The sequence below is a fragment of the Papio anubis genome, chromosome 2, assembly GCF_008728515.1.
Source record: "Papio anubis isolate 15944 chromosome 2, Panubis1.0, whole genome shotgun sequence".
In the NCBI taxonomy this organism is placed as follows: domain Eukaryota; kingdom Metazoa; phylum Chordata; class Mammalia; order Primates; family Cercopithecidae; genus Papio; species Papio anubis.
This window is the reverse complement of record NC_044977.1, coordinates 136,653,152-136,678,797: the sequence shown is the minus strand read 5'-3', so window position 1 is coordinate 136,678,797 and position 25,646 is coordinate 136,653,152. Positions and strand designations below refer to the sequence as shown.

General features: G+C 36.3%; 1 protein-coding gene across 9 annotated transcripts in view; it reads left to right on the top strand.

Annotated features, from left to right (window-relative positions):
- The window catches only part of MME (membrane metalloendopeptidase), a 91,043-nt gene extending 65,662 nt beyond the window's left edge, over positions 1-25,381 (top strand). For 8 of the 9 annotated variants that reach the window (XM_031663646.1, XM_031663641.1, XM_031663647.1 and 5 more), the window contains 7 exons: positions 1,529-1,587; positions 8,038-8,157; positions 9,639-9,772; positions 9,882-9,947; positions 13,584-13,679; positions 14,014-14,090; positions 22,045-25,381. In XM_031663646.1, coding sequence (XP_031519506.1) covers positions 1,529-1,587; positions 8,038-8,157; positions 9,639-9,772; positions 9,882-9,947; positions 13,584-13,679; positions 14,014-14,090; positions 22,045-22,144 — 652 coding nt within the window. In that variant the 3' untranslated portion in view covers positions 22,145-25,381. Of the gene's footprint in view, positions 1-1,528; positions 1,588-8,037; positions 8,158-9,638; positions 9,773-9,881; positions 9,948-13,583; positions 13,680-14,013; positions 14,091-22,044 lie in introns of those variants that run through there. The other variant, XR_004182245.1, reaches the window with a different exon arrangement.
- The last annotated feature ends 265 nt before the right edge of the window (positions 25,382-25,646 follow it).

Below are 25,646 nucleotides of genomic sequence, written 5' to 3'. Positions count from 1 at the left end.
TCTGTCCCCCCCCATCCTGTTTAAAAATGCTTTCTCGATTTAAAACAACAGCGGTAACAAACTAAGGAAGAAGCACGTTGATCAATCATTCTTCCCCATCTCCAAGCTTATTTTCTTCCTAAAGAAAAATTCACAGAAATGTTAACTAGATTTTTGTAAAATCCCAAACCTTTTAAATAAAAAAGTCTTAATCAGGTTGTTGTAGACAAAATCCATTCTTTGAATTTATCAGTCAGTTGATATATATTGCCCTCTGCTCCTTATTTTTAAGAGATCAAAATAAAATTCACTTCTGACATCCCAAAATAGTTACTGACATTGTAAGTAAAGTGACATTGTAACTAAAGCCGACTTTGTACAGCTCACCTGGCAGAGCAGGGTTTAGAAACAGTTCTAATGTAACCTCATTGTACTAATTACTGTACACCCCTTCTGTGAGTAGGATAATTGCCATTCTAACAGTTGCCATGAAAGTAGAACAACTGCAGTGAAGCCATTAGATGATGATGTATGACTGCCTTAAATGTATGCATGTGTGCTGACATTTAAGAGGTTATCTGAAGTCAAGGAGTATCCATTTTTCCAATGAGCAAATAAGGATACATGTAATAGTCCACTAAGATGAGAACTTTAGTCCTGTTGCACAAAATTTCTTAACACATGATTATTAATATATAGTCTTCATAACATCTGAGCAGAGAGACATGGGAACTTTGGCTCCTATCCTCGTCCCTCAAATTATCATCTGGGAGCCATTTGTTTTCCATTTTCTCATTGAGCCTATAGTTATTTATGCAGTTTTCTCATCTCCTCAACTAAACTAGAGTCTCCTAAAGTCAGGAACTGTATTTTATAAAATCTCTAGGTTCTATACAGAGCCTTAGACATAGTATAGACAGACAGAGAGACCGACAACTCTACTTAAGAATGACCCGGGTTTCGTTTTAAAGTCATACAAAAATATACCTTTGCTCAATTAGCTGGAATGTTGTATTTTTTGAAGATACTTTTAAAGGGCAATAATCAGAGACATATTACTCTGACACAGCTGCTTGAGATATCTTAGTTCCCAAAAAGGTTCTTTGTAAACCAGGAATTAACTATTCTTAATATACTTGAATCTGAAGTTTTAATGACCCACACTTCAGTATTCTGTCAAGTGCTCCAGAATGGTTGTCATAGTTACCTAGTATCAGGAACATAAAGCTAAATAAATTTCAATACAATGTTACCCCATTGCAATTTCTGAAGTGATACATTTGAATAGGTTTTGCAACATCAGAGGCCTCCAAAAAAATCTATGCAAATAAAACAAAAGATTACAGACTTGAATATATGCTGATGTTTTTCAAGAAATAGAAATGCCTTCAAATGAGCTCTCACCTAGTGAACTAATTTTAATTTGTTGATCATGTTTCAAACAGAAAGTTAAGATTCATCTAGGACTAGTAATATTGTTTTAATTGTGTGAGTGAGTTGAATCAGATAATGCGGTATCATTTGTAATGAGTTCTTATGTTTTCTACAGGTGGATAAGTGGAGCAGCTGTAGTCAATGCATTTTACTCTTCAGGAAGAAATCAGATAGGTAAGGTGTATTCTTAAATGATTATTTAATATTTCTCTATTGTTCCCAACCTGTAGCGCATTGTATGACCAATTACAGTACGTCTAAACAAGCACAGCTGAGGCTGAGTTATTGATCTTTTGAATACATTTCTTGAACATAAATGCATCCGTGTACCTTTTTTCACTATAATGGGAAAATTCAGATTAGTACAAATCATGTTAAGTAGTTTTATTTCTTTTACAATATTCCTATTTATATCTAAAATGGTTTATCTTATTTCTAAATATTTTTATTTTATTTCTAAGTACCTTTTAAAAGTCCCTTGAGTATATCTATATAAAGTCATATTGACTTTAGGACTCATTAGCTTCTAAAAATGGTTTAAGATTTCAAGAGCCAACTTTTCACAGATCTAGTCCTCCTGGCAATTCTGTATGCTGCCTCTGTGAGAGATTATCCTATTCTATGTCATCTCCATTCAGGAAGGCTCCAAGGGCTTTAGAGAGTTGGAATCTCAATTATATTAGATTGAATCATATGAAATTGTATTTACCTAGTCACAATTGATCAAAAAAGAACAAAATTTCATATATTCACTTATAGTATTGTTACAGACATATACTTAGATTAATACATGAATAAATTATCATATATGATGAATAACTGAATGACATAATATGACAAAAGTATTTCCTCTTCCTGGGAAGGCCTGGACATCTTTGAACATACATTGGATCACGTATGTCACTTATCACATACATTGGCTCATTTTCTTTTCAAGGGGTTTTTAGCATTAGAAAGGTACTCAACTGATTCAGTACTGCCAGAAATATTCTAAACAAATAGTAGAGCAAGCTTCTGCAGATGCATTCAGTTCTCCAGGTGCACTCAGTCCTGCCCTTCCTTTCTAAACGTAGTCTAGAATTAAGAGAGAAGATAACCTCAGCATTATTCTAAACCATTCTTCTTATATCTCAGAGTCTGTTGTAAGCCTCATTTTTATTGAATTCTATTAGCAATTAGATTAGAAATTATAAAAACTCTTACAAGATATTTATCATTGGCTTTTAAAAAAACCTTAAAATAAATTGTATATTTTTATGTTAAAGTTTGATTATACCTTTCCCCATTGCTTTCAACTCTAAAAAGAGTTAGGTTAAGAAGTTATCTACATTTTCTTCTAGTATTTTTATGATTTCTATTTTTGGAGTAAAACCTTAATCCATCTGGAATTTACCTTGGTACATGACCTGAAACTGAATTATATAAAGTAACCAGAAAAGATTATTTTGTATAACATATAAACAATAAGTAAGATATGTTTACTCAGATTAAAATTACTTAGCTCAAAGTCTAAGCTAATGTTTTCTGGCTAGGGAAATGATTGCCCCAACCCAGACCAGAACCTGCTTAATAATCAACTCATCAGAACCTATGAAGTCAGTCCTTTATAATATATTATTTGAAACCATTCAGATCTTGTTTTAAAATGCCTTTATCTCTAGAGAGTCTTCACTTGAAGCCCTCTTTTTAATATTCAGTATTTCTGTCAGTGTCTAGTTCATTGGGTCCTGAGACAAACAGAATAGTTAACTTTCAATGGAATCCCAAGTCAAAGCAAGGCAACTTAGACCCCTTAGTGCTACATTAGAGCAGACTAAGGGATGCAGCTTCATTTCAGTCCAGCCCAGGGAGGACCCTGGATCCTGTTGGACCTGGTGCTGATGCATCCTCAGTAGGACCACTCTGGCATGTTCAGTCCTTCAGCCCTTCTCTAGAGTAGGCTCAGGCATTTATGCCAAGACAGGACCTTGTTTGATTCTGAATTACCCCAAGTCCCTGGAGGTGGCTCAAAATTGGCCCACTTCAGAGATTCCCCTATCAGAGAAGAGCTGAAAATATTTTCATTTTGAGTATAATGTCCTGAAACCAAAGAAGCATACAGAAAAAGGAAAAGGAAGGTAAAAGTGGCCCAATAGTGGTCTATTTCACGAAATAGACAATAATCCTCTGGCAAATCAAAAATCAGCTATAATAACAATTCTGAATTATATAAAAAAGATCTTTTCCAAGATCCTTAAAATAAGGATCCAATGGAAATATAAAATAAGAAAACTTGTTAACTTCTTTTCATATGTTTGTCTCCTTCATGAACAGCAAAGAGGAGAAATCCATGAAATGTACACCTTTTTTCTTTGACAATTTAAATCTTCAAAGTAGGGATTGTCTTACCTAAAAATAGTTGAAGTGTCAAATCTCCATCTTTTTTCTTGATAGGAATGTGTATGTGGTCTGGGTGCGGTGGCTCACGTCTGTAATCCCAGCACATTGGGAGGGTAAGGTGGGTGGATCACCGGAGGTCAAGAGTTCGAGACCAGCCTGGCCAACATGGTGAAACCCCATCTCCACTAAAAATACAAAAATTAGCCTACTGTGGTGGTGGTTGCCTGTAATCCCAGCTACTCAGAAGCCTGAGGCACGAGAATCGCTTGAACCCAAACGCAGAGGTTGCAATGAGCTGAGATCGCACCACTGCACTCCAGCCTGGGTGACAAAGCAAAACTGTGTCTCAAAAAAAAACAAAAAGAAAAGAAAAGAAAAACAAATGTGTATATGAATATAAATACACACATACATACCTATGTACATGTCTTCTTCAACACTGTCTTAATGGATTTGGGATAATGTCCATTATAAAATTAGGATTGGTATAGAATAGCATGTTCCACCATAAGTGAGTCCCTCCCTCCACACACACACACATAGACAGATAAATACTCCAGATTAGATTGCATACACTTTCTCATGGGATTGGTCATTTTATGTTGTTATGTTAAAAAAAAAAAAGCACTTGTTTTGTTATATAGAGACTTACTCGGATCAATAATTTCTACTTCTTAATTCAGTTTTCACTATTTTGTTAGAACTCACACATGTAGACTACATTCCAAGTTGTATGCATTCCTACATCTTCATATCAACAAAAAAAGTCAATTTCCAAGAAAGAAGGCAAACTAAAAGTGCTTAATCCACTGTTCCTCTTCCTTGCATGTTTACTTCATGGAGCTCTAGAAGGCCTCCATACCATGACATTAGGAAAGCTGCACTTCAATATTTTGTCATATGGTTCTCTGTAAGTTCTAGGTGCTGTTCAGTCATCGTATTAAACCTTAAAATCTCAGTCAAGGAAATGATTGAATGTATTCTCCTTTTCCATTAAAATTGCAGAATCTTTTAAATCATTTTTTTAAATTTCTCAAATATATAAGTTCTTTAGTGTGTTCAGCCTGTGTCGAATATAAATACCTTGAGATAGTTAAATGTTCTAAATTGCCTTATTTATTCTTAGGAGTTTTATTTTCAGGCTTGAAAATTAAGACAGTTTCCAAACATATTATTACTCCATTTAATATAAAAAGAATGTTTCGGCTATGTATGGTGGCTCATGCCTGTAATCCCAGTACTTTGGAAAGCTGAGGTGAGCTGATTGCTTGAGCTAAGTAGTTGATACTGGCCTGGGCAACACGGTAAAACCCTGTCTCTACCAAAAACTACAAAAAAAATTAACTGAGCATGGTGGTGCACGCCTGTGGTCTCAGCTACTTGAGAGGCTGAGGTGGGAAGATTTCTTGAGCCTGAAAGGTGGAGGTTGCAGTGAGCCAAGGTCACACCACTGCACTTCAGCCTGGGTGACAGAGTAAGACCCTGTGTCAAAAGAAAAAAAAAAATGTTTAATTAATTTGCACCAAAAACAATTACTCAATTGCTGCCTTAGGCTTTATATGAAATATTACAAAATTTAATTGCTAGCAGCCTTCAAAAAATAAAGTTGTGTTGGGGAGGCAAAAAAAAAAAAAAAAAAAGGGGCGGGGGAAAGAGGAGACACAGTCTTTGCTTCATGGCCCAATGGCTTATTTAATTAACTAACTTGTTGACAATCGTGAACATAAAAAATGCACAACTAAGCAGTTGGTTATAAACAACAGTTGTGACACCTACTTGGTAACAGCAGTAAGGCTAATGGGGAAAATCCTCCTTACAGAGATTTAGCTGACAAAGTAAAAAAGGAGGTCATAATTAGCAAAGTTGAACTTGAAGACTAATATTTAATAAGAACCATAAAAGTCTTATCACTTGCCTGAAGGATGGCATATCGGGGCATGATTAAAGCAGCAGGATCTTTATAGTTAATATTTAGTCTTGATAGCACGTTTCATAACCGCATTTTATATAATGGGTGGATTTTAATCAAAGTACATAGTGTGGGAGATAGCATTCACTTTAAGTTAATAAAGTACTGCACATAATTTTTATGCCTTAAGCTAAAAATAATTTCATGGCTCCGTTTAGCTCAGGCTGCTACACGTGAGGTATAACTTTCATCAAAATTCTCTAAGGACAAAAGTACTTTTTTTTTGTTGTGTCATTTGAATGTTATGGCAACTTTCCAAATTTTTGTAGAGGTCTGGAGAGCAATTAAATTGCTCAGATACTTTGAAGTCTTCTCTGTAAATATCTAATATTTATCCCTGAAGCCCATGTGAGGTTATATTGTGTTCAGTACACCTGAAAGATAAAGAAATAACATGTGCTACTCTGTGTTAACTAGATCTTAAAAATCTTAAGGTCAGGGCCCTTCTTTTATATTCTTAATGTCCTGCATAGCAATGACCCAGGGCTTTGCATTTAATAGGTGTTGATACTGAAGGTTTTTTTTTTTTTTATTACAGAAAATAATGTTTCAGTTATTCAGTGTATACTAGAGTTTTAAGCCATTAAAGATGGAATTACTAAACTATGAACATTTAATTAATTTAATTCTAATTTCTTTCTAAGGTCAAAGATTAATGACCTCTAAATAACATGACCCAAAATTGTATTAAACAGGGGAAGTGTATTCCAAGGGAAGATAATCTCCATCTTGTATTAGTATTTAAGACATATTATTAGTATATTTCAGGAATAGTGAAATATATTTCATCAGAGTTTATATTATAAGAGGATACGGGATATGATGGAAGTGGAGAGGGGAGAGGACCCTGGAGCCATAGGCCAGAAAGATGTGTTTAGCTAGCGAGCAATGGTAAGCCTTCCAAAGACTTTTAGCAGGAGAATGATGATGCCCAGATTTGTCTTTAATCTGGTTGCAGGATAGTTTCAGAGAGTAGATTCGATTTAGAATAGATTACAGTTGGGTGAGACAGAAAGTGGGAGACTGATCAGGAAATTCAGTCATTCCTGAGACAAGGAATGAGAGTATGTGTGGACAGTAATACTGACAGGAGGAGATAAAGATGCTCCTGAAAGCCACCTCACCCAGCCTCTGCCTAAGCGGACTTGTAAAAGACTGTAAAAGAAAGGAGGCATCTAAGATAAATAGAAACATTTACTTTTGCTGATAGAGACCCTTCAAGTGCCATTAGCAGAAAAAATACAGAGTGAGGGCCTAGAGGGGAAAATGAATTTGATGTTTGACACATTAAATATAACACGTTTGTGAGACATCTGAATGGAGGAAGTTAGCAAGTTAATGCAGATGTCAGAGTAGACATATTGAAAACTGCTGTTCATTTATTAATTTACTAAACTCTTTAGAACACATTAGTAAGTTAAGGTGATCATTCATTTATTTATCATTGATTATTCATTGATTCAACACATTTCCTGAGCACTGTTAATGTTCCAGGTACTATTCTAGTTTTAGGTATTGTTCAATTTTAGGCATTTAGATAATGAACTAGAAAAATGTATGAAATTAAAACATAAACAAATGTATGTACAGACACACAAATCTCTGCTCTCCAAGGGCTAATACTTGAGGACCTGGAGTAGGATTGGGGCAGACAGGAAAAGGAAGGACTGTGATCATAAAGAAATAAACAGAATATGAGGTAGTCATAAGTGCCTTGATGAAAATAAGGTAAGGTTATGTGATAGAGGTATGCCTCTATCTAATTGAGGGGCAATGTTTATTTAAGATATTATTGAGATGGATACAATTTCTTCGATAACATTAAAAATAATACTGGTGTTATTGAGTAACTATTTCTTCCAAGTATTTATAAGGGGGAAAGAACCTTCTGAAAGAAGGTTACTAGTTCCCTTTGCTCCAAACTCCTTAGAGCACAAAACAATCTTAAAAGAGATTGTAAAGTGAATCATGATGATAAATCACAGATTATAGCCCCACTTCAGGGTGAACTCTGTTGTCATCCATAATAAAATGCCTGCATTGGCTTCTATTACAGAAGATTTTTGTACATAACTAAGTGAAACTGACATTGTGAACAGCAGCTTAGCCAGCACAAAGCCAACCCCAAGCCTGCCATCACTTAATAATGCCATGGTGGCATGCACCTGTAGTCCCAGCTACTCAGGAGGCTGAGGAGGGAGGACTGTCTCTAAGAAAATAAAAATTTTTTAAAAATTATGCCACAAATAATCTCTAACTATCTTCTCTCCTTGTAGTCTTCCCAGCCGGCATTCTGCAGCCCCCCTTCTTTAGTGCCCAGCAGTCCAACTCATTGAACTATGGGGGCATCGGCATGGTCATAGGACACGAAATCACCCATGGCTTTGATGACAATGGTAAAGTGCAGTTGACATTTTCCTTTGGCTAAGGCATATGCTCATAAATTTGATTAAGAGTTATTATAATTTATTACTACAAAGCTACATTTATTCAAACATGCATCATTTCTCTAATTTTCACCACACTTTCAATTTTCCCTTTAAATTGTTGCTTAAAGAGATAAAAAAAATTCTCATAGTGAGGTGAGCAATGTGTACTTTACACTCTGGCAGAATGAAGTAAATATTCCTATTGGGAAAATACTATGGTGTTTGTCAGCAGCAGTGATAATGCTTGGTCTTAGTTTCCTGATTGTATATGATGTGTCTTGTCATACTCTTAAAAGACAGGCTGCATGTATACGTCTTAAAATCAGATGTAAAATCAGAAAATATTGTCTCTGCAAGTGCTCATAAGACTCTTAAGCTCCTTTGGGTCAGAGACTTTTTTTTATTTTTTTTCATCTTGTACCTACTACCTAGTTCAAGTCTTTGCAAACAAGCACTTAAATGCCACCCTAAATGGCAAAATCAATTTAGAGTTTCAATCAAAGCTGAATTCCTGAGAGGAATAAAGACATGAAATAGTAAAGAGGTGATAGTTAAATCTATGACAAATTTCGTTCACAAATGGAAAGAAAGTAGAAAGAGAACAATAAAGAGAAAATAATCCCCATTTTAGAGAGCCAGAGAAAGAAAAAGAGACAGGAATGTTAGAATTCTTAAAAAGACTTACTAAGTGTCTATTAACTCAAACTATGCAACAGTCTTTACAGGTAGGTTCTAACACTGTTTCTGTTTTCCAAGTGGAAAAAAATAAAAGCACATGAAAGATGTGCCCAAAGATACAAAGATAGGAACTGGTGGAACCAGGAGGTGTGTTCAAGTAGGTTGGCTACATAGCCTTTTTCTTAATCACTACATCATAGACAAATATGAAAAAGATGGTAATATTAAGTGTCAAAACACGTGATACATATAAATGCAATTGGAGCTCAAAAGGGAGAAAGATCGATGTAGTTTATGGTTGGCAGGGAAGCTACAGGAGAAAAAGACTTTTGTGTGTGCTCAAGGTAGAGGCAAACTATGAGCCCACAGTGTCCTATGAAGGGTCCAGGAATATAAAAATGCCAGAATAAAAATGTTGACCATTTAAAAAATCTCAAAATATCAAAGTAAACAGACTTGGGTCAGGTAAAAACCATTCAACAGAACAAGGCATAACTTCAGGAATATTTTGTCTGGCGGCCTCCTCTGAGCTATCAAGAGCCAAATGGGTGAAATGTCTGGGTCATTGCTGAGACACATCAGCAAAGAAAGCTCTGGCAGTCCAGGCTTTGCCAACTCTGTGATGAGGAGGGATGACAGTTTCTCTCATTGTCTGCCTAATTTAATGGTCTGTCACACAGCAGTATTTCAGTCCTTGCACTTTGAATTAAAGATATCTTATAATTCTTGTTGCAATGAGTTCCCATTTTACTTAAATAAATATGTTATAGGCAGAAACTTTAACAAAGATGGAGACCTGGTTGACTGGTGGACTCAACAGTCTGCAAGTAACTTTAAAGAGCAATCCCAGTGCATGGTGTATCAGTACGGAAACTTTTCCTGGGACCTGGCAGGTGGACAGCACGTATGTCATTAGCATTTTCTTGAAAAGTTTTAGACACGTTCAATCTTAAGTGTATTACTGGTGTTTTTTTTTTTTTTAAACAATCCTAATAAAGTGTCTTTTTTAACAGCTCAATGGAATTAATACACTGGGAGAAAACATTGCTGATAATGGAGGTATTGGTCAAGCATACAGAGTAAGTAAAAAGATTTTCTTTCCATTTTAGTGATTTAGACTGTTTCTCATATTTAATAATTCATTTACAACCTTTTGCAAAGAAAGAAACTCATATAATATAAGCAATAAAAGATGAATAGAAAGTGGAAAAAAATATGAGGAGAAAGAGTTGTGAATATGCTAACCGTAAGGGTCAATACATTGATGTGACAGAGCTGAACACTTAAGTTTGCAAAGAGCCAAGAAGAAAAGAAAACATGGAATATTATATCAACTGAAATGAGCAGATAGCAGGTTCACAAAGGAGGCAACATTTTTCTAAGAAATAATATCTGAAATGATTTTTTTTAGAAGAGATGTCCCATAAGAAGGGTTATTTCAGGGTCATTGACCAATATAAGAAACAGGACCTTCAGTTTTGTTGCAGGTGAAGTAGCATTTGGGAACAAAAATCAATGTAAACCACAGGCATATTAAACCATAGTTCACATATAATACAGTAAGGGACTGATGTGATATGGTTCCAGCGCATGACCTTGTAGTCAATCACACTATTATACACAGAAGACTATTATCAGTGGAGCATCGCTTAGAATCCCATTTAGCCTTCCATTCATTCTTGCGTTCAATACATATTCATTGAGGCTTAATAGGTTTGGCACTATTCTAAGAGCTGGAGATAATGCAGTGAATGCTTTATAAAAGGTCATTATTTGAGGATCTGAGCAAGGGTTAAAAAAGAATCTAGTAGATGCCATGTGCATAAGAAAAAGCAGGGAATTTCATAAAAGGGTGGAGGATTGATGGTCTAGGAAGCAACAAAGAGGAATGAGGATGATTTTGAGTGTTTTTCTCAACTATGAAGTAGCCCATATGTAGGAGAACGAGCAGTGTCTACTTGAGATGTCACAAGGAACAAGTTGTTCCTAGGCTAGAACTAGGCTTCTCTAAGACAAGGATGGATGGAATGATCCGTGGAGAAAATGAGGATGTAGAATCATTTGTTCATTATAGAAATGTTTGGATTAGAGTGGAGGAGGAGAAAATCGATGGTTGGGTTAGGGAAGGGGAACACCAGAGAAGTGGAGGAAGAGGTGACTGATGGGGCGTGCAATTTGGCAGTGACCAGAGATGATCAGAGTGTGAAGCTTGGAAGATTAAGTCAGCTACAGGTTTCCAAAAGAATAAGTCCAGCCAGTTCCAGGGACATGGTAGATTGCTGCTGCTTTGAATGCTTAGGAATTTTTTTACTCAATGCCAGACACTTTGCATTTTGTCTTTTTATTTTATTTTATTTTATTTTTTTGGAGATGGAGTCTCATTCTGTTGCCCAGGTTGGAGTGCAGTGGCATGAACTTGGCTCACTGCAACCTCTGCCTCCTGGGTTCAAGCGATTCTCCTGCCTCAGCCTCCCAAGTAATTGGGATTACAGGCGTGTGCCACCATGCCTGGCTAATTATTGTATTTGTAGTAGAGATGGGATTTTGCCATGTTGGCCAGGCTGGTCTCAAACTCCTGAACATCAAGCGATCCACCTGCCTTGGCCTCCTGAAGTGTTGGGAATACAGGCGTGAGCCACTGTGCCTGACAACATTTTACTTCTTTGGGTGCTGGATGTTCTTTTGTTCCTATACATATTCTGTTGCCCAGGCTGGAGTGCAGTGGTGGGATCTCAGCTCACTGCAAGCTCTGCCTCCCGGGTTTATGCTATTCTCCTGCCTCAGCCTCCCGAGTAGCTGGGACTACAGGCACCCGCCACCTCGCCCGGCTAGTTTTTTGTATTTTTAGTAGAGACGGGGTTTCACCGTGTTAGCCAGGATGGTCTCGATCTCCTGACCTCATGATCTGCCCGTCTCGGCCTCCCAAAGTGCTGGGATTACAGGCATGAGCCACGGCCCCCGGCCTGTTCCTATACATATTCTTGAGCTTTATTCTAGGATACAGTTAAATTCCTGGAAAATGGTTTGATCCTTTTGGGTCTTGCTTTTGTAATATTCGTTGAGATGGGGGCAGTGTTCAGTCTAGGCACATTATTCTCAACTGCTGAGATAAGAATCTACTCTGTGAATCTTGGGGGTTTCCATTCTTGTCCTATGTAAGTACCATAAATTGTTATCTCTAGTCCTTTTGGGATATTGTTTTCCTAGCATTGAGTATTTTGCTCACACACGTCTTCAGATTAAGACTAAGCTGAATGCTTGAGGATAGCCATCTGTAATCTCTGAGGTTCTCTTTTTGTGTAGCTTTCTCCTCTTTGGTAACCTGTTCTTGGTGTCCCTGAACTCTCAGCTCCTTCTCCTCAATTCAAGGAGTCTCCCCAGCTCTGACTGGTTTTCTCCTATGATGTGGCCTGAAAACTCTCAGGACAATAAGCTCAGCAGCGATAGGACTCACTGAGAGTAATGTTTAACATCTCTCAGGGGTCATTCTCCTTTTGCCTGATGTTCAGTGTTACACAAACCATTATTTTAAATATTTTGTTTGTCATTTAGTTGTTTCAGCAAGAAGTTAAATCCAGTCCCTATCACTCCATCTTGACTGGAAGTGGAAGGCATTGGCACTCAATATTCCCATGGTGATTCTAATACACAGCCAGATTGAGAATCACTGCTATAAAATCCAGCCACAGTTGGGATTGATAGTACTTCCATGGAGATCCTTACCTAGAGCAAGTACAGAATTGTAACGATGATGCAAATGACAATTGTGCAAATATTTTATTACATTGAAAATATGTAAATTCTTAACATGTAATACCTTGCCCCCTGCTAGATTGCAAGCTCTCTAAGAGGGAGCAGGTGCAAGCCTTTCCCATATCCCCAGCATTGTTAGTTACATAGTAGAGGTTCAGTAAGTCTATGTTGATGGTAAGTGGCAGAAATGAAATATATCTTCTGCTCATCTAGTTGGTCACCTTCCTTTGTATTAAATTGGAAATGACACATCTCAGAACGATTATTATTAATTCCTTTTAAAAGTTTATTTAGTAGAGGAAAACTCATTTTTTTTCAGTAGTGCACATAAATCTTTAAGAATTAAGAGCACTTTTTACCTAAATTACCTAAATATTACCTAAATATTTTCCTTGAAATGTACCTGAGGCTTTGTCCATTTTGTCCTGTCTTCAAAAGACGAGAATAGTTGCATATTATTGTCCTCAGACTCATAGGAGACTAGGCCTCTAGGGGATCTCAAGAGAACCCTTTGACTTGGCAAGAGTCACTCGAACTTAGTCTGGTGAGTCTATTTTGCTGAGAGAGTAGTAACTAAGTTAAATGTAGCAATTATAGACTTCCTTGGCAATTCATTTTTCCTGACTGGTCTTATTCATCAATTTATAAAACAACATTTAGATAAGTTTTTCATCACTTATTTAGGTCATCCATTCATTCAATTGGCATTTATTGATCACCTAACATGTACCAGGCTCTTGTCATCTACTAATCAGTATCTTGTTCTTTTCAGAGCACTTGTAAATAAATTTGATTTGCCTTTCTAATCCATAAAATAGCTGTAGCTTACCATAACTAAATGTATTATTAGGGTGATTTTAACATAAAATATTAATTACTTGGTGACAAGATCTTTTACATAGGTTTATATATATAACCTTAGGAATTATAATTATTGTTTTTCTATTTTATCAACTGCCTAGGCCTATCAGAATTATGTTAAAAAGAATGGTGAAGAAAAATTACTTCCTGGACTTGACCTAAATCACAAACAACTATTCTTCTTGAACTTTGCACAGGTATTGTGTCTTTCTTGATTGATAGATATGAAAACCATTTTGAGTTATAATTTCACAGTAAGTTAGATGTCACATGCTGAATTCCCTTGTTTTAATCAATTGTGGCAGAGCATTTGACTTGATTCACTTTCATTGTTTATAATAGACTGTTGGATCATATTAATGATAAATAACTATGTTCCTGGTTGCCTTTCATTGAACATTATTTGAAGAGAGAATGGTTGAGGAATGCAGAATTCCAATTTAAGTTTTCTCCCTCCCCTCAACTTGCTCAAACAAATAATCCTTGATTGAATCTGAGTACATGCTTTGCTTTTCCTATTCCTATCTCTAGGTGTGGTGTGGAACCTATAGGCCAGAGTATGCAGTCAACTCCATTAAAACAGATGTGCACAGTCCAGGCAATTTCAGGTGCGTGGGTATGAACAGCAATCAAGGTGCTCTTATATTGGGTCCATTGCTTCCACATTTGGAATTTAGACTTTCCTAACTCTGATTCTTTTACACTGGGAAATTCAGTGCTTTTTGTTTGTTTGTTTGTTTGTTTGTTTGAGAGTCACAGATAGGATCGAGAGAACACATTAGAGCATTCTACATAAGCATCGCCTTGGCCGCTGTCTTTCTTCGAATCTACGATAATTATAATTCCTTAGAATGTATGAGGCCCAGGGCTTGATCTATTCCAACAAAGATGTCGTCTCAGAACAATGGCTCAATTTAAAGCTAGCACAAAGACATTTCTAAGAGGCTGTGAATGGTTTAGGCCCAGGCCCAATGAGCTCCAAATTGCGAAGAAAAATTTCAACATAAAGGAAAACTTCCTACTAATTAATTAGAGGTTTTTCAATATGGAATAGCATTATTCCCAAAGCTTCAGGAGAGAGTACATTGAAGCAGAGGTCAGAACAGCCCAACAAGGATGTGAGAGAAAAATGCTCTACAGGGTAGAAAATTATTTGTATATTTAAGTTTTTATTGTTGTTCTGGTTCCAAAGATCCCTCATCGACTATTTTTCATTCGTAACAACAGATGTGTGTGTGTGTATGTGTGTGTGTGTGTTTTCAGGGTAAATGGAATGCCAACATTTTGTCACGGAAATTATTATTTTCTCCGGAGGTAAGGAGATTTTCTTGGCAAGATCTAGAAGTTAAAGTTCTTCCCAAATTAGAAAATCTAAGAGAACAATGATTGAAGAGAGTCCTTCTAACCAACATTTGAATGTTAAATCGCAGATCCTATGTATTTGTTTAAGAACTGAATTCCTAACGCTACCCCTTTCCCATATACTAGAACACTTAGTCACTCATTTGCTGATCAACAACACCTCTCAGGCAAGAAAGTTTAAAAAAAAAAACCTAAAAAATGTGTAGGGTAGTTGGAAAATGGAATTTGAGAACAAAAGAGAACTAATGGGCTAAATTTCAAAAGGTCTACATAAAATGAATGTAAGCATACTGCCCAGATCATTTACTCTTGGGAAAAAAACACATTCAATTATGGAGAAAAATATATTCAGTTATGAAACAATAAAGTAGCTCATTTAAAAATTAAAGAATTTACTCAGCTTGTTAGTATCATCATTGTCATCATCAACATTATCATCATCATCTAGTATTTGCCTTAACATTTCTTTCAATATTCATTCACTCAATAATTGCTTATGGTATGCCTATTATCTCTGTAATCCAAACTAACTTTAGCTCTGCTAAGATATTCAAATTAACTGCTTTATAGGTAATGAGCAACAAAAGTGACTGGATTAATTCCCACTGTGGTTTATTCAAGAAACTTTTAATTTTTTTAAAGTTGTCTTTTTCTTTACTAAAGTGAACTTAAGCTTTGAAGTAAGAAACACTTGAGTTCCAACCATGGCTTCACTATTTACTAGCGTTAATGTAACCTCTGTGCCTCAGTTTCTTGATATGTAAAATGAGGATTAAATTATCATGAGAGTTGCTAGAGGATTAACGTTAATATAAATGAAGAGCCTATGTTGTGTGTGTGTGTTTGAAAGTTCATACTAGGATTATTTGTAGACAAGAGTTATGAACAGAATAAGAATTCTTATGTATTTTGCAATAGTTCCCTATCAGTCAAGGCCGTTTTGGTGCTCATTTCTTATGTTCTGCACATTTCAGAATGTTAGTAACTGATCAGTGGTTAAGTAAAACATAGATAAGAATATAACTGTTTTCTAGCTCCAATTTTAAACTGAAAACAATATTTTGCTATAAATAAATTAAATTATTTGTATATTTAAGTTTTTATTGTTGTTCTGGTTCCAAAGATCCCTCATCGACTATTTTTCATTCATAACAATTGTGTGTGTGTGTGTGTGTGTGTGTGTGTGTGTGTGTGTGTGTGTTTTAAGGGTAAATGGAATGCCAACCTTTTGTCAAGGAAATTATTATTTTCTCTGGAGGTAAGGAGATTTTCTTGGCAAAAGATTGAGCTTACATTTAGTTTTGGAAACAGACCATTTCCTGGCTGTACAAAGTAAAACATATTTTTTAAAGAACTCTAAAAACTAATAGATACCGAGTTGCTATTTAAGAATTGTGCTTAGTGGTTATATAGAAATATTTCTGAATTAGATATTTGTAACCTTATATTTAAACAGCCATAGTATTAAAACAAAAAGCAAAATACGCTTGATACAAAGCTGCGTCTATAAAACCGTATTTGCTATGTCTAACCTATTGTTATTTTAGTCTTCCTGACTAAAGCTTTATTTATGTTCTTTAAAATAAACTTTAGAAGTTAAGATATAAGAATCTAATTCTAAGGATAGCAGCTAGCATTTATAAGCTCATACAAACCACCATACAACCTAATTTGTCAAGGGTTTGCCCTACATATCTCCATAAACTAAAACAGATGTCCATAAAAATCTAGGTGAATTTCAGTAATATTATTGTAATACCTGGTATATCTACCATCCTCAGAGAATGAGAGGTTGCAAATTAAGTTTTGATAGGTAAAATTTGTCTCTTTTAAGTATTAACATTTTTATCTTAACAACTGGATTAAAATTTCTTTATTAAAAATATATTTCTGCCTTCCTACCTTAAAACAATATCCTGAAAAAAAAAACCTAACCTTTTAAAAAATTTTGATGGCAGAGACTACTTTATGATTATTAGTTATGCTTTTACTGTTTATTAATTTATTCTGTGGAGCTATTTATTCTTATATCAATTGTGATGCTTTTTGATTTATTTTGGCTTTTTATTAAGGTTTTTCTGTGTGTTTGTTTCTTTCCTAGTTTTCTTTCCTATTATTGTATTGCCTGCCTTTAGTTCCCTAATTCCTCCATTTTGATTAGCTCAGAAAACATGTGGTTAAAATTAAATGGTATGTAAGCCAAAAACATTTTTCTTTTAGTAGTCTAGAAATTGAATCTGTAATTTAAATACTGACTTCATTTTGGAAATGCAGTTTATGGTTAGCCATCTATCGTCCTTTCAGGGAATGGTTATTATAATATTTATATGTAATCTATAAATATGTTTCTAAAATTATTTAGATGTAATTTTCTATGCGATATGTAAGGGTCTGATAATTTTGTAAAGCAAGTCCAAATAGACAAACTGATTTAAGTGCTTAGATTGCTCAACCTTATCTTCCAGTCAAGAAGAAAGGGCACTTTTTAGAACTGACACCACTAGCAAAGTAAGAAATGTTTTTCAAAGCTTAATTTCTAATATTTTTGAAGGAATATTTTGTCTAGTGTTTTATATAGACATGTTCAACTAATAAGGCTATTTTGTTCCTTCATAACTCTGTAATTTAGCAGGCTAATAAGCCCTCTTTGAAATTCTTCTGTTTCTTCAATTTCCCTTCAATATTAGCATTGGTTCCTGATATTTTATAGATATCAGTATAGATTTTAGTGAGTTTTGTAGAATTTATATTAGCCCCTCCAATCTTTAGCTGATAACTAGAAATCTATTCCAGCATTAATTTCTTTATGAATGTATAGCAGAACATACACTCATCAATATGACTTTGCTTTGAAAGAACCATAAAAATTAGTTAATGGTGAAGATTGGATAGCTTATTCCTGAATGAAACCAGTTAACTTTGTAGCTAAGTCATTCATTTACAAGAATTAACAAAAGGTTGTCCGAGGACCCATTAATTGCACACAGTAATTCAGAAGTCCAGTTGTAGTACGCAAGAATAGTCAGATAGTATACAAAGTCCATTCTTGGTCACAATGCCAAATCTCTTAGATGTTTTTAATACAAGTAACTGTTTGCCAAGGCCAAAAACATCAGCAGTACAATGAGTTATTTTACATAATAAAGTAAAAATTTCAAGTAAATCACCTTAAGAAATCATCAATAAAAGCTTTATTATCTTCTGTTAGTAGAAACACAAGTACACAGTTTTATACAGCATGAAATTCATGTACATATCTTCTAATAACAGAAGATAATTCATGTAATACAGTCTCACTCTTAGAAAAAATATATTTTATTAATAATGTATTCACTTTTCAAAATAGATTATCTAGGCCTGGTACAGTCGCTCATGCCTGTTAATTCCAGCACTTTGGGAGGCTAAGGAGGGAAGATCACTTGAGCTTAGGAGTTCAAGACCAACCTGGGTGACATAGTGGGACCTCATCTCTATTAAAAACAAAAAAATTGCCCAGGCCTGGTGGTACATGCCTGTAGTCCCAGCTACTTGGGAGGCTGAGGCAGGAGGATCACTGGAACTCAGGAGGTCAAGGCTGCAGTGAGTCATGATCGCACCACTGCACGCCAGCCTGAGTGACAGAGGGAGACCCTATCTCAGAAAAAAATAGATGATCTATTCAAAGATTTGATGTCATCAACACCAAACATTAACTAAGAAAGTAAGTGAAGCCCTCGTGTGTTGTTGACCTGTTCAGGATCAAATTAAGTAGAGTCTTTGGATGGAGAGAGGATGGGCAGAGCGGGTGTGGAGAGCTGAGTGCACAGCAGGCTGAGTGTTTCTGCAGTGCCCACTCTCCGCAGTGTTATCTGAAGACTTTTCTTTGAGGTGTTTTTTTGTTTGTTGTTTTAACTTAATTTTGAGATTTATAAATATAAATCCTAAAAATACTTTTTAAGAAAAATATAAAATTAAGTAGTGGGTTTGGACATTTTTACTGAAGTACTTGTTCCCATATGATTAAATCTAAGACAGAATCCTTTGGAAAAAAATTAATTAAAAAAAACCAAAAACTTGCAGCTCTTCCAGTCAATGACTCGTGGCTTACCTGGTCAACCAGGGAGCTTGCTCCCCAGTGTGAGGAATGCCCAGGATGTCAGGATGACTGTCTTTAGCCAGAATCTAGGCATCCTGAATTGGGAAGAAGGTTGCATGAATAAATCAAAGCTCTTCTCTAACATAAAGAATCCTTGAGTTCCACAACCTGAAAGACTAAAGACCAATGCAAATTCCTAATTTCTAAGCTCTTTTGATTCCTCCACAGTCACTTTTGACTACATTATAGAAGTGAATTTTTTTTTTTTGGCTTATGAACAATGGAAATTTATTTCTCACGGTTCTGGAGACTGGAAGTCTAAGATCAGGGTGCCAGCATGATCGGGTTCTGGTGAGGGCCGTCTTCTGGTTTGCAAACTGCAGACTTCTCCTTGTACTCTCACATCGTCCAAAGAGTGAATGTGTTTTTCAATATTTCAGATGTAAGAAATGGACATTTTTTTTTAATCAAGTTAAGCCAAACTCTGAGCTCTTAGACCAAGCTAGGAGATGAGCCATTTACTTTCAGTGACTTTTCAACGTGCTCTTTCAGGGTTATTCTGGAATCTGAAATCATCACACAGGCACAGAAATTAGAGAATAGCTTCCATCTTCAGTCCACCATGGTCACTGCTGACATCCATGCAGTCCAAATCCTCCCAGTCAGTGTTTCCATATCCTTCCAATGCTCATGAGCTCCAGAGCCTTCATTCTTCAGGTCCAGGGTCTCCAACAACCATACACCATGCTATCAGAGGGACTCTCAGAAGGGGGTCTGAGGTCTATCAAGTCAATCACTTCTCACTGTGTAAATAATGAGCGAGAAGCATCTCCTTATCATTCACACAACCTGCCTTTACTAGAACTCACCCCATTCTTGGGAAGGCCAATCATCTCCCTGTCAAATGGACTAACATATAAATTCCCCAGCTCCTGGCTCCACTTCACAACCCCAGGAGATTATTTTCATTTTTAAGACTCCTCTAGGGGTCCTAAAAAACAAACAACTAAAAAAGGTTACATCCTCCGTGAAAGATAGGGGAGTTGTGGTGCAGAGGAATAGAGAAGTTAGTTGATGCATTGATGGGTGACATATTAGAAAGTCAGACTTACAAAAAATCCACATGGATCTCTATTTTCTGGAATGAGGAAACGGAAAGAAAATGCTTTTTTTTTCTTCCTGTTGGTCCATAATATCAAACAAACAACAGAAACACTAAGTAGTGTTTTTCTTCCTGATGCCCTATTGCTTCTCTGCAGGTAATCACTGTGACCAACCAGGTCACAGGTTCATTCATTCAGTATGTACTGAGTCCTGTGCTGGACTTTGGGGGCACAGCAGGGAGCAAGACGTACACAGTACAGCATCTTCCCTCAGTATCTGTGGGGGATTGGTTCCCCTGCCTGCAGATACCAAAATTTGTGGATGCTCAACTTCTTGATATAAATGGTGTAGTATTTATATATAACTTATACACCTTCTCCCTCCTGTACTTTGTCACCTCTAGATTCCTTATAATACCTAATACAATGTAAATGCTGTGTAAATATTTGTTATACTGTGTTCTTTAGGGATTAATGATAAGGAAAATAAGTCCATATGTGTTCAGTACAGACACAATATTTCCCCCACATATGTTCAGCCACATTTGGTTGAATCCACAGATGTGGAACTCAAGGATACAAAGGCTGTATTTTGCCCCCATAGAAATTAGTCTAGTGGGTGTGTCAGGAAGTAAAAAAGGATAACAAATCATTGTAAATGTGGTAAGTGCTTTGATAGGGATAGTCCCTGCGAGAGGAGTTAGTTTAGGTGGCATTCAAAGAAGGGGTCCAAGGAGGGGATATTTAAGCAAAGGCATGAAGGCTGAGGAGTTAGTCATGTACTGACTGCTAAGCAACTTTCCAGGGAGTGGGACCTGCAGGTAGCAGGAGGCCCTGAAGAGGGACAGGGTTTGGCTGGTCTGAGGAATTGAAGGTAGGTCAGCATAGTTTGAGCCTAAGGAGGAACAGGAAGAGAAATGTACCACGAGGAGGCTAGAGAGGAGACTGGAGCTATCAGGAGGACATTGAAGGCCATGAACAGGAGTATAAATTTCCTTCAAGTCCATAGAAGGCTTTAAGTAAGAGATTATGGAATCTGATTTAAATTTTAAAGATCATTCTGACTGTGGTGTGGAGAATGGTTGGAGGAGAGAGAAGTGCTAAGATGTACACACGGTAGTACACCTGCCACATAGGGAGAGCTCCGTAAATCAAAATGGACTCACCTGTCACTTGTGCCTAGTCCTTGCACCACTCCAGTCCACTTGTCTCTGGGCACCTCCTCCCAACCCAAGCAAGCATGGTGGGCTGGCCTCAGCAGGAAGAGAAGGGAAGGAGGTGGTTCAGGGTTCAGGGTGGGTGTGAAAACATCACCTCTGCATCAATGTACTGACCCATCTCTCCCCTCAAATGCTGCTAGGTGCAGATAGTGAACTGGACTGTGTTGTTTTTGCCCACTGGGGTCAGAGATAAGAGGAAAGTGGCATTTTGCCAGCCCTTTCCAGTTATTCAGGCTGAATCCAGTTTCTGATATTTAAGGAGCCCTTTTGGAAAAAGGAAAATAATCCTCTATCAAATCAACAAAAAATATCTATTTAAAGTCTATTATGTTTAAGTCATTATGTGAGCCCTTTCAAGACATCTACCGTGAGAGGTCATGATTATATTCTTTGACCAAACTCTTATTATAATACAACTCCAAATAACTGCATTTTCAAATGTGAATTATTCATTTGTTTTACAAACACACATAATGCTTATAAATTACTAACTCTCCATGACAACCTTAAGATGCATGTTCTATTGTGCAGACACCAAGGCACAAAGAAGCTTCATAAGCAGGATTCAAGCCATGTAGTCTGTCTCCCAAATCTGTGCTTTTAACTCCTGTACTTTGTTACCTCTCCATTTAAAAATTCTGTTAATGAGAAGGCACTGACTCGTTGTACCAGGTTATTTTAAGTTTAACTTCAAACCCCAAATTCATTCACTTGACCTGCAGAGGGAAATGCTGCAGGGCTCCAGTGTGGTATGGACATGAGTATCAAATGCTGATGGTGACTTTTTTTGTTTGTTTCAAAGGATTATTGGGACTTTGCAGAACTCTGCAGAGTTTTCAGAAGCCTTTCACTGCCGCAAGAATTCCTACATGAATCCAGAAAAGAAATGCCGGGTTTGGTGATCTTCAAAAGAAGCAGTGCAGCCCTCGGCTAGACTTGCCAACACCACAGAAATGGAGAACTCTCTGAGAGAAAATGGGCCCTAGGGGTCACTGTACTGACTCGGGGGTGATTAACAGAGAGGGGAGCATCACAATACAAATAACATTAGGTTGTTCTAGAAAGGGTGTGGAGGGAGGAAGAGGGTCTGAGGTCTGTCAAGTCAATCACTTCTCACTGTGTAAATAATGCTTAATTTCTAAAGATAATATTATTGTTTATTTCTGTTTCTCATATGGTCTACCAATTTGCTGATGTCCCTAGAAAACAATGCAGAACCTTTGAGGTAGACCAGGATTTCGAATCCAAAGGGAAAAGAAGATGTGGAAGAATACAGTTAGGCACCAGAAGAACAGTAGGTGACACTATAGTTTCAAGCACATTGCCTAACTACTAGTTTTTACTTTTATTTGCAACATTTACAGTCCTTCAAAACCCTTCCAAAGAATTCTTATACACATTGGGGCCTTGGAGCTTATACAGTTTTAAACTCATTTTTGCCATACGTCAGTTATTCATTCTGTGATCATTTATTTGAAGCACTCTTAGAGCAAAAAATGAATGTCTAAAATTGTTTTTTGTTGTACCTGCTTTGACTGATACTGAGATTCTTAAGGCTTCCTGCAATTTTCTAAGCAATTTCTTGCTCTCTCTATCTCTCAAAACTTGGTATTTTTAAGAGATTTATATAAATGTAAAAATAATAATTTTTATATTTAATTATTAACTACATTTATGAGTAACTATTATTACAGGTAATCAATGAATATTGAAGTTTCAGCTTAAAATAAATAGTTGTGAACCAGGATCTGTAAAGTGATATGCAGATGAAAATTTGAGACTATTTAAACTTATAAATCATATTGATGAAAAGCTTGAAGCACAAACTTTAGGGTAAAAATTGCCATTGGACAGTTGTCTAGAGATATATGTACTTGTGGTTTTCAAATTGGACTTTCAAAACTAAATCTGTCCCTTAGAGTATGTCTGATAAAAGGGCAAATCTGCATCTATGTAGCTCTGCGTCTCCTGTCTTTTCAGGTTTGTCATCAGATGGAAATATTTTGATAATAAATTGAAATTGTGAACTCATTACTCCCTAAGACTTTGTGACAGCTGTGTAACTTTAGAAGTGCATTTCTGAATAGAAATGGACCTTCTAGAATTCTAAGTCACGAAGAGTTCTGGAAAAGAACTGTTTAGTGTTTGATAGGAATTCATCTTTTGAGGCTTCTATTCCTCTCTTTTGCTGTTCTATTGACTATTTTAGTTTATTACCAGATTAAGATTTTACAAAAGAGGTGCACTTCCAAAATTCTTACTTTTCCTAACAAAAGATGAAAGCAGGGCTTTTCTATCTAAATAATGAGTATTAGTTCCCTGCCTCTTGAAAAATGCCCATTTGCCTTTAAAAAAAAGTTACAGAAATACTATAACATAGGTATGTAAATTGCATAAAGCATAAGTATACAGTTCAATAAACTTAACTTTAACTGAACAATGACCCTGTAGCCAGCACCTGTAAGAAACAGAGCAGTACTAGCACTCTAGAAGCACCTCCTTGTCACTTTATTTCTCCCAGAACGATAACTATCCTGACTTCTAATATTCACTAGCTTTGCCTGGTTTTGTCTTTTATACAGATAGAATCAATCAGTATGTATTCTTTCGTGCCTGGCTTCTTTCTCTCAGCCTTAACATTTGTGAGATTCCTCTGTATTGTTGTGCTGATTGTGGATCTCATTCTCATTGCAGAATAATGTTCTATTGTGAGACTTATTACAATTTGTTCGTCCTATTTTTGATGGGCACTTCAGAACTTTCCAGTTTGGCGCTATTACAAATAGTGCAACTATGAATGTACTGCTTGTTACCATCTTACTTGAGCCTTCAATGGACTTATTTCTTCAAGTCCTTCCAAATAGTATTATAAGCATTGAAATTATAGTTTCAGGCCAACTGTGGATACCCTTACCCTTTCCTCCTTTATCACAACCACCATTATAATGGGTAATTTCAAGTATACTTATATCTATATTTCCTTAAAGTAAATTTAAAACTTACCCAAGTGATATTTGTAGTTGAAGTAATAGGAGCTTCCAGCTCTAATAAAACAGCTATCTCTTAACTTATTTTATTTCCATCATGTCAGAGCAGGTGAAGAGCCAGAAGTGAAGAGTGACTAGTACAAATCATAAAAAGCCACTAGACTCTTCACTGTTAGCTTTTTAAAACATCAGGCTCGCATCCCTATGGAGGAACAACTCTCCGGTGCCTGGATCTCCTCTGTCTATAAATATAAGATTTTCTGGGCCTAAAGGATAGATCAAACTCAAAATAGCAATATCTCCCTATCCCTAACACATCCAGACATCGTGAATTTTACATGGTACTCTTGTTGAATTCTACAGGGCCTTCTGATGTCTCTAAAACACTACCTATTCTTTAGAGTTGTCACATCAGATAAGACATATCTCTAATCCCATCCATAAATGCAGTTCTACTGTGGCTGAGTTCTGGTCAAAGAAAGAAGGTTTAGAAGTTGAGACACAAAGGATTGGGAGCTGATGAAACTCACAAATGACAGTAGGAAGAAGCTCTCGACAATACCTGTTGGGAAGGAGTCTGCCTCCATGCCAGTGTTCGAGTGGATTGTAGGTGCAAAGTGGAAAGGATGCTGTCCAAAGAAAACAGTCCTTGTTCCAGCCCTATTCTGCCACTCCTGACAGGGTGACCTTGGGTATTTGCTGTATTCTTTTGGGCCTCTGCTTCTCTCACCTAAAAAACAAGAGAACTAGATTATATCAGTGGTTCTCAGCAAGAGAAGGAGTATGTGTCCAGTGCTGCCTTCCCATGAATCTGTCTCCCAGTTATGAATCAGTGGGCAGGATAATCTGAAAACTCCCATTTAAGTGTCTGAGTCGAGTTAGACAAAATTTTAGTCCAAATAACAAGTACCAAAGTTTTATCAAGTTTGGGTCTGTGCTGCTGTTACTATTAACCATTTAAGTGGGGCAAAACCTTGCTAATTTTCTCAAAAGCATTTATCATTCCTGTTGCCACAGATGGAGTACTCAAACTAAAAGATATTTGTTACTTTGGAAAGAAGAAAGACTCTATTCTCAAAGTTTGCTAATCAGAAATTTTTATCAGTTTCAAGTCTCAAAAATACAAAATAAAAACAAACATTTTTAATACTATTGCTTTTATGCCTAGTCAACTCTGTTCCAAACTGCCAACTCCTGTGTAAATCTCTACCCCATTTATGTCTTGAAAAAATATTAAGATTAAATGGAGCTTTTATCTCTGTAATCTTGTACTTCCCGCTAGCTTCAAATTGAATTTTTAGAAAATGAATGATACAAACTTCGTATTCAATATGTCCTTGTTTTCCCCACCCTTTTTCAGAGATCACCATGATTTTCTGATTGGATTTTTTTTCAAAAGTTAAGTGAAATGGCCATC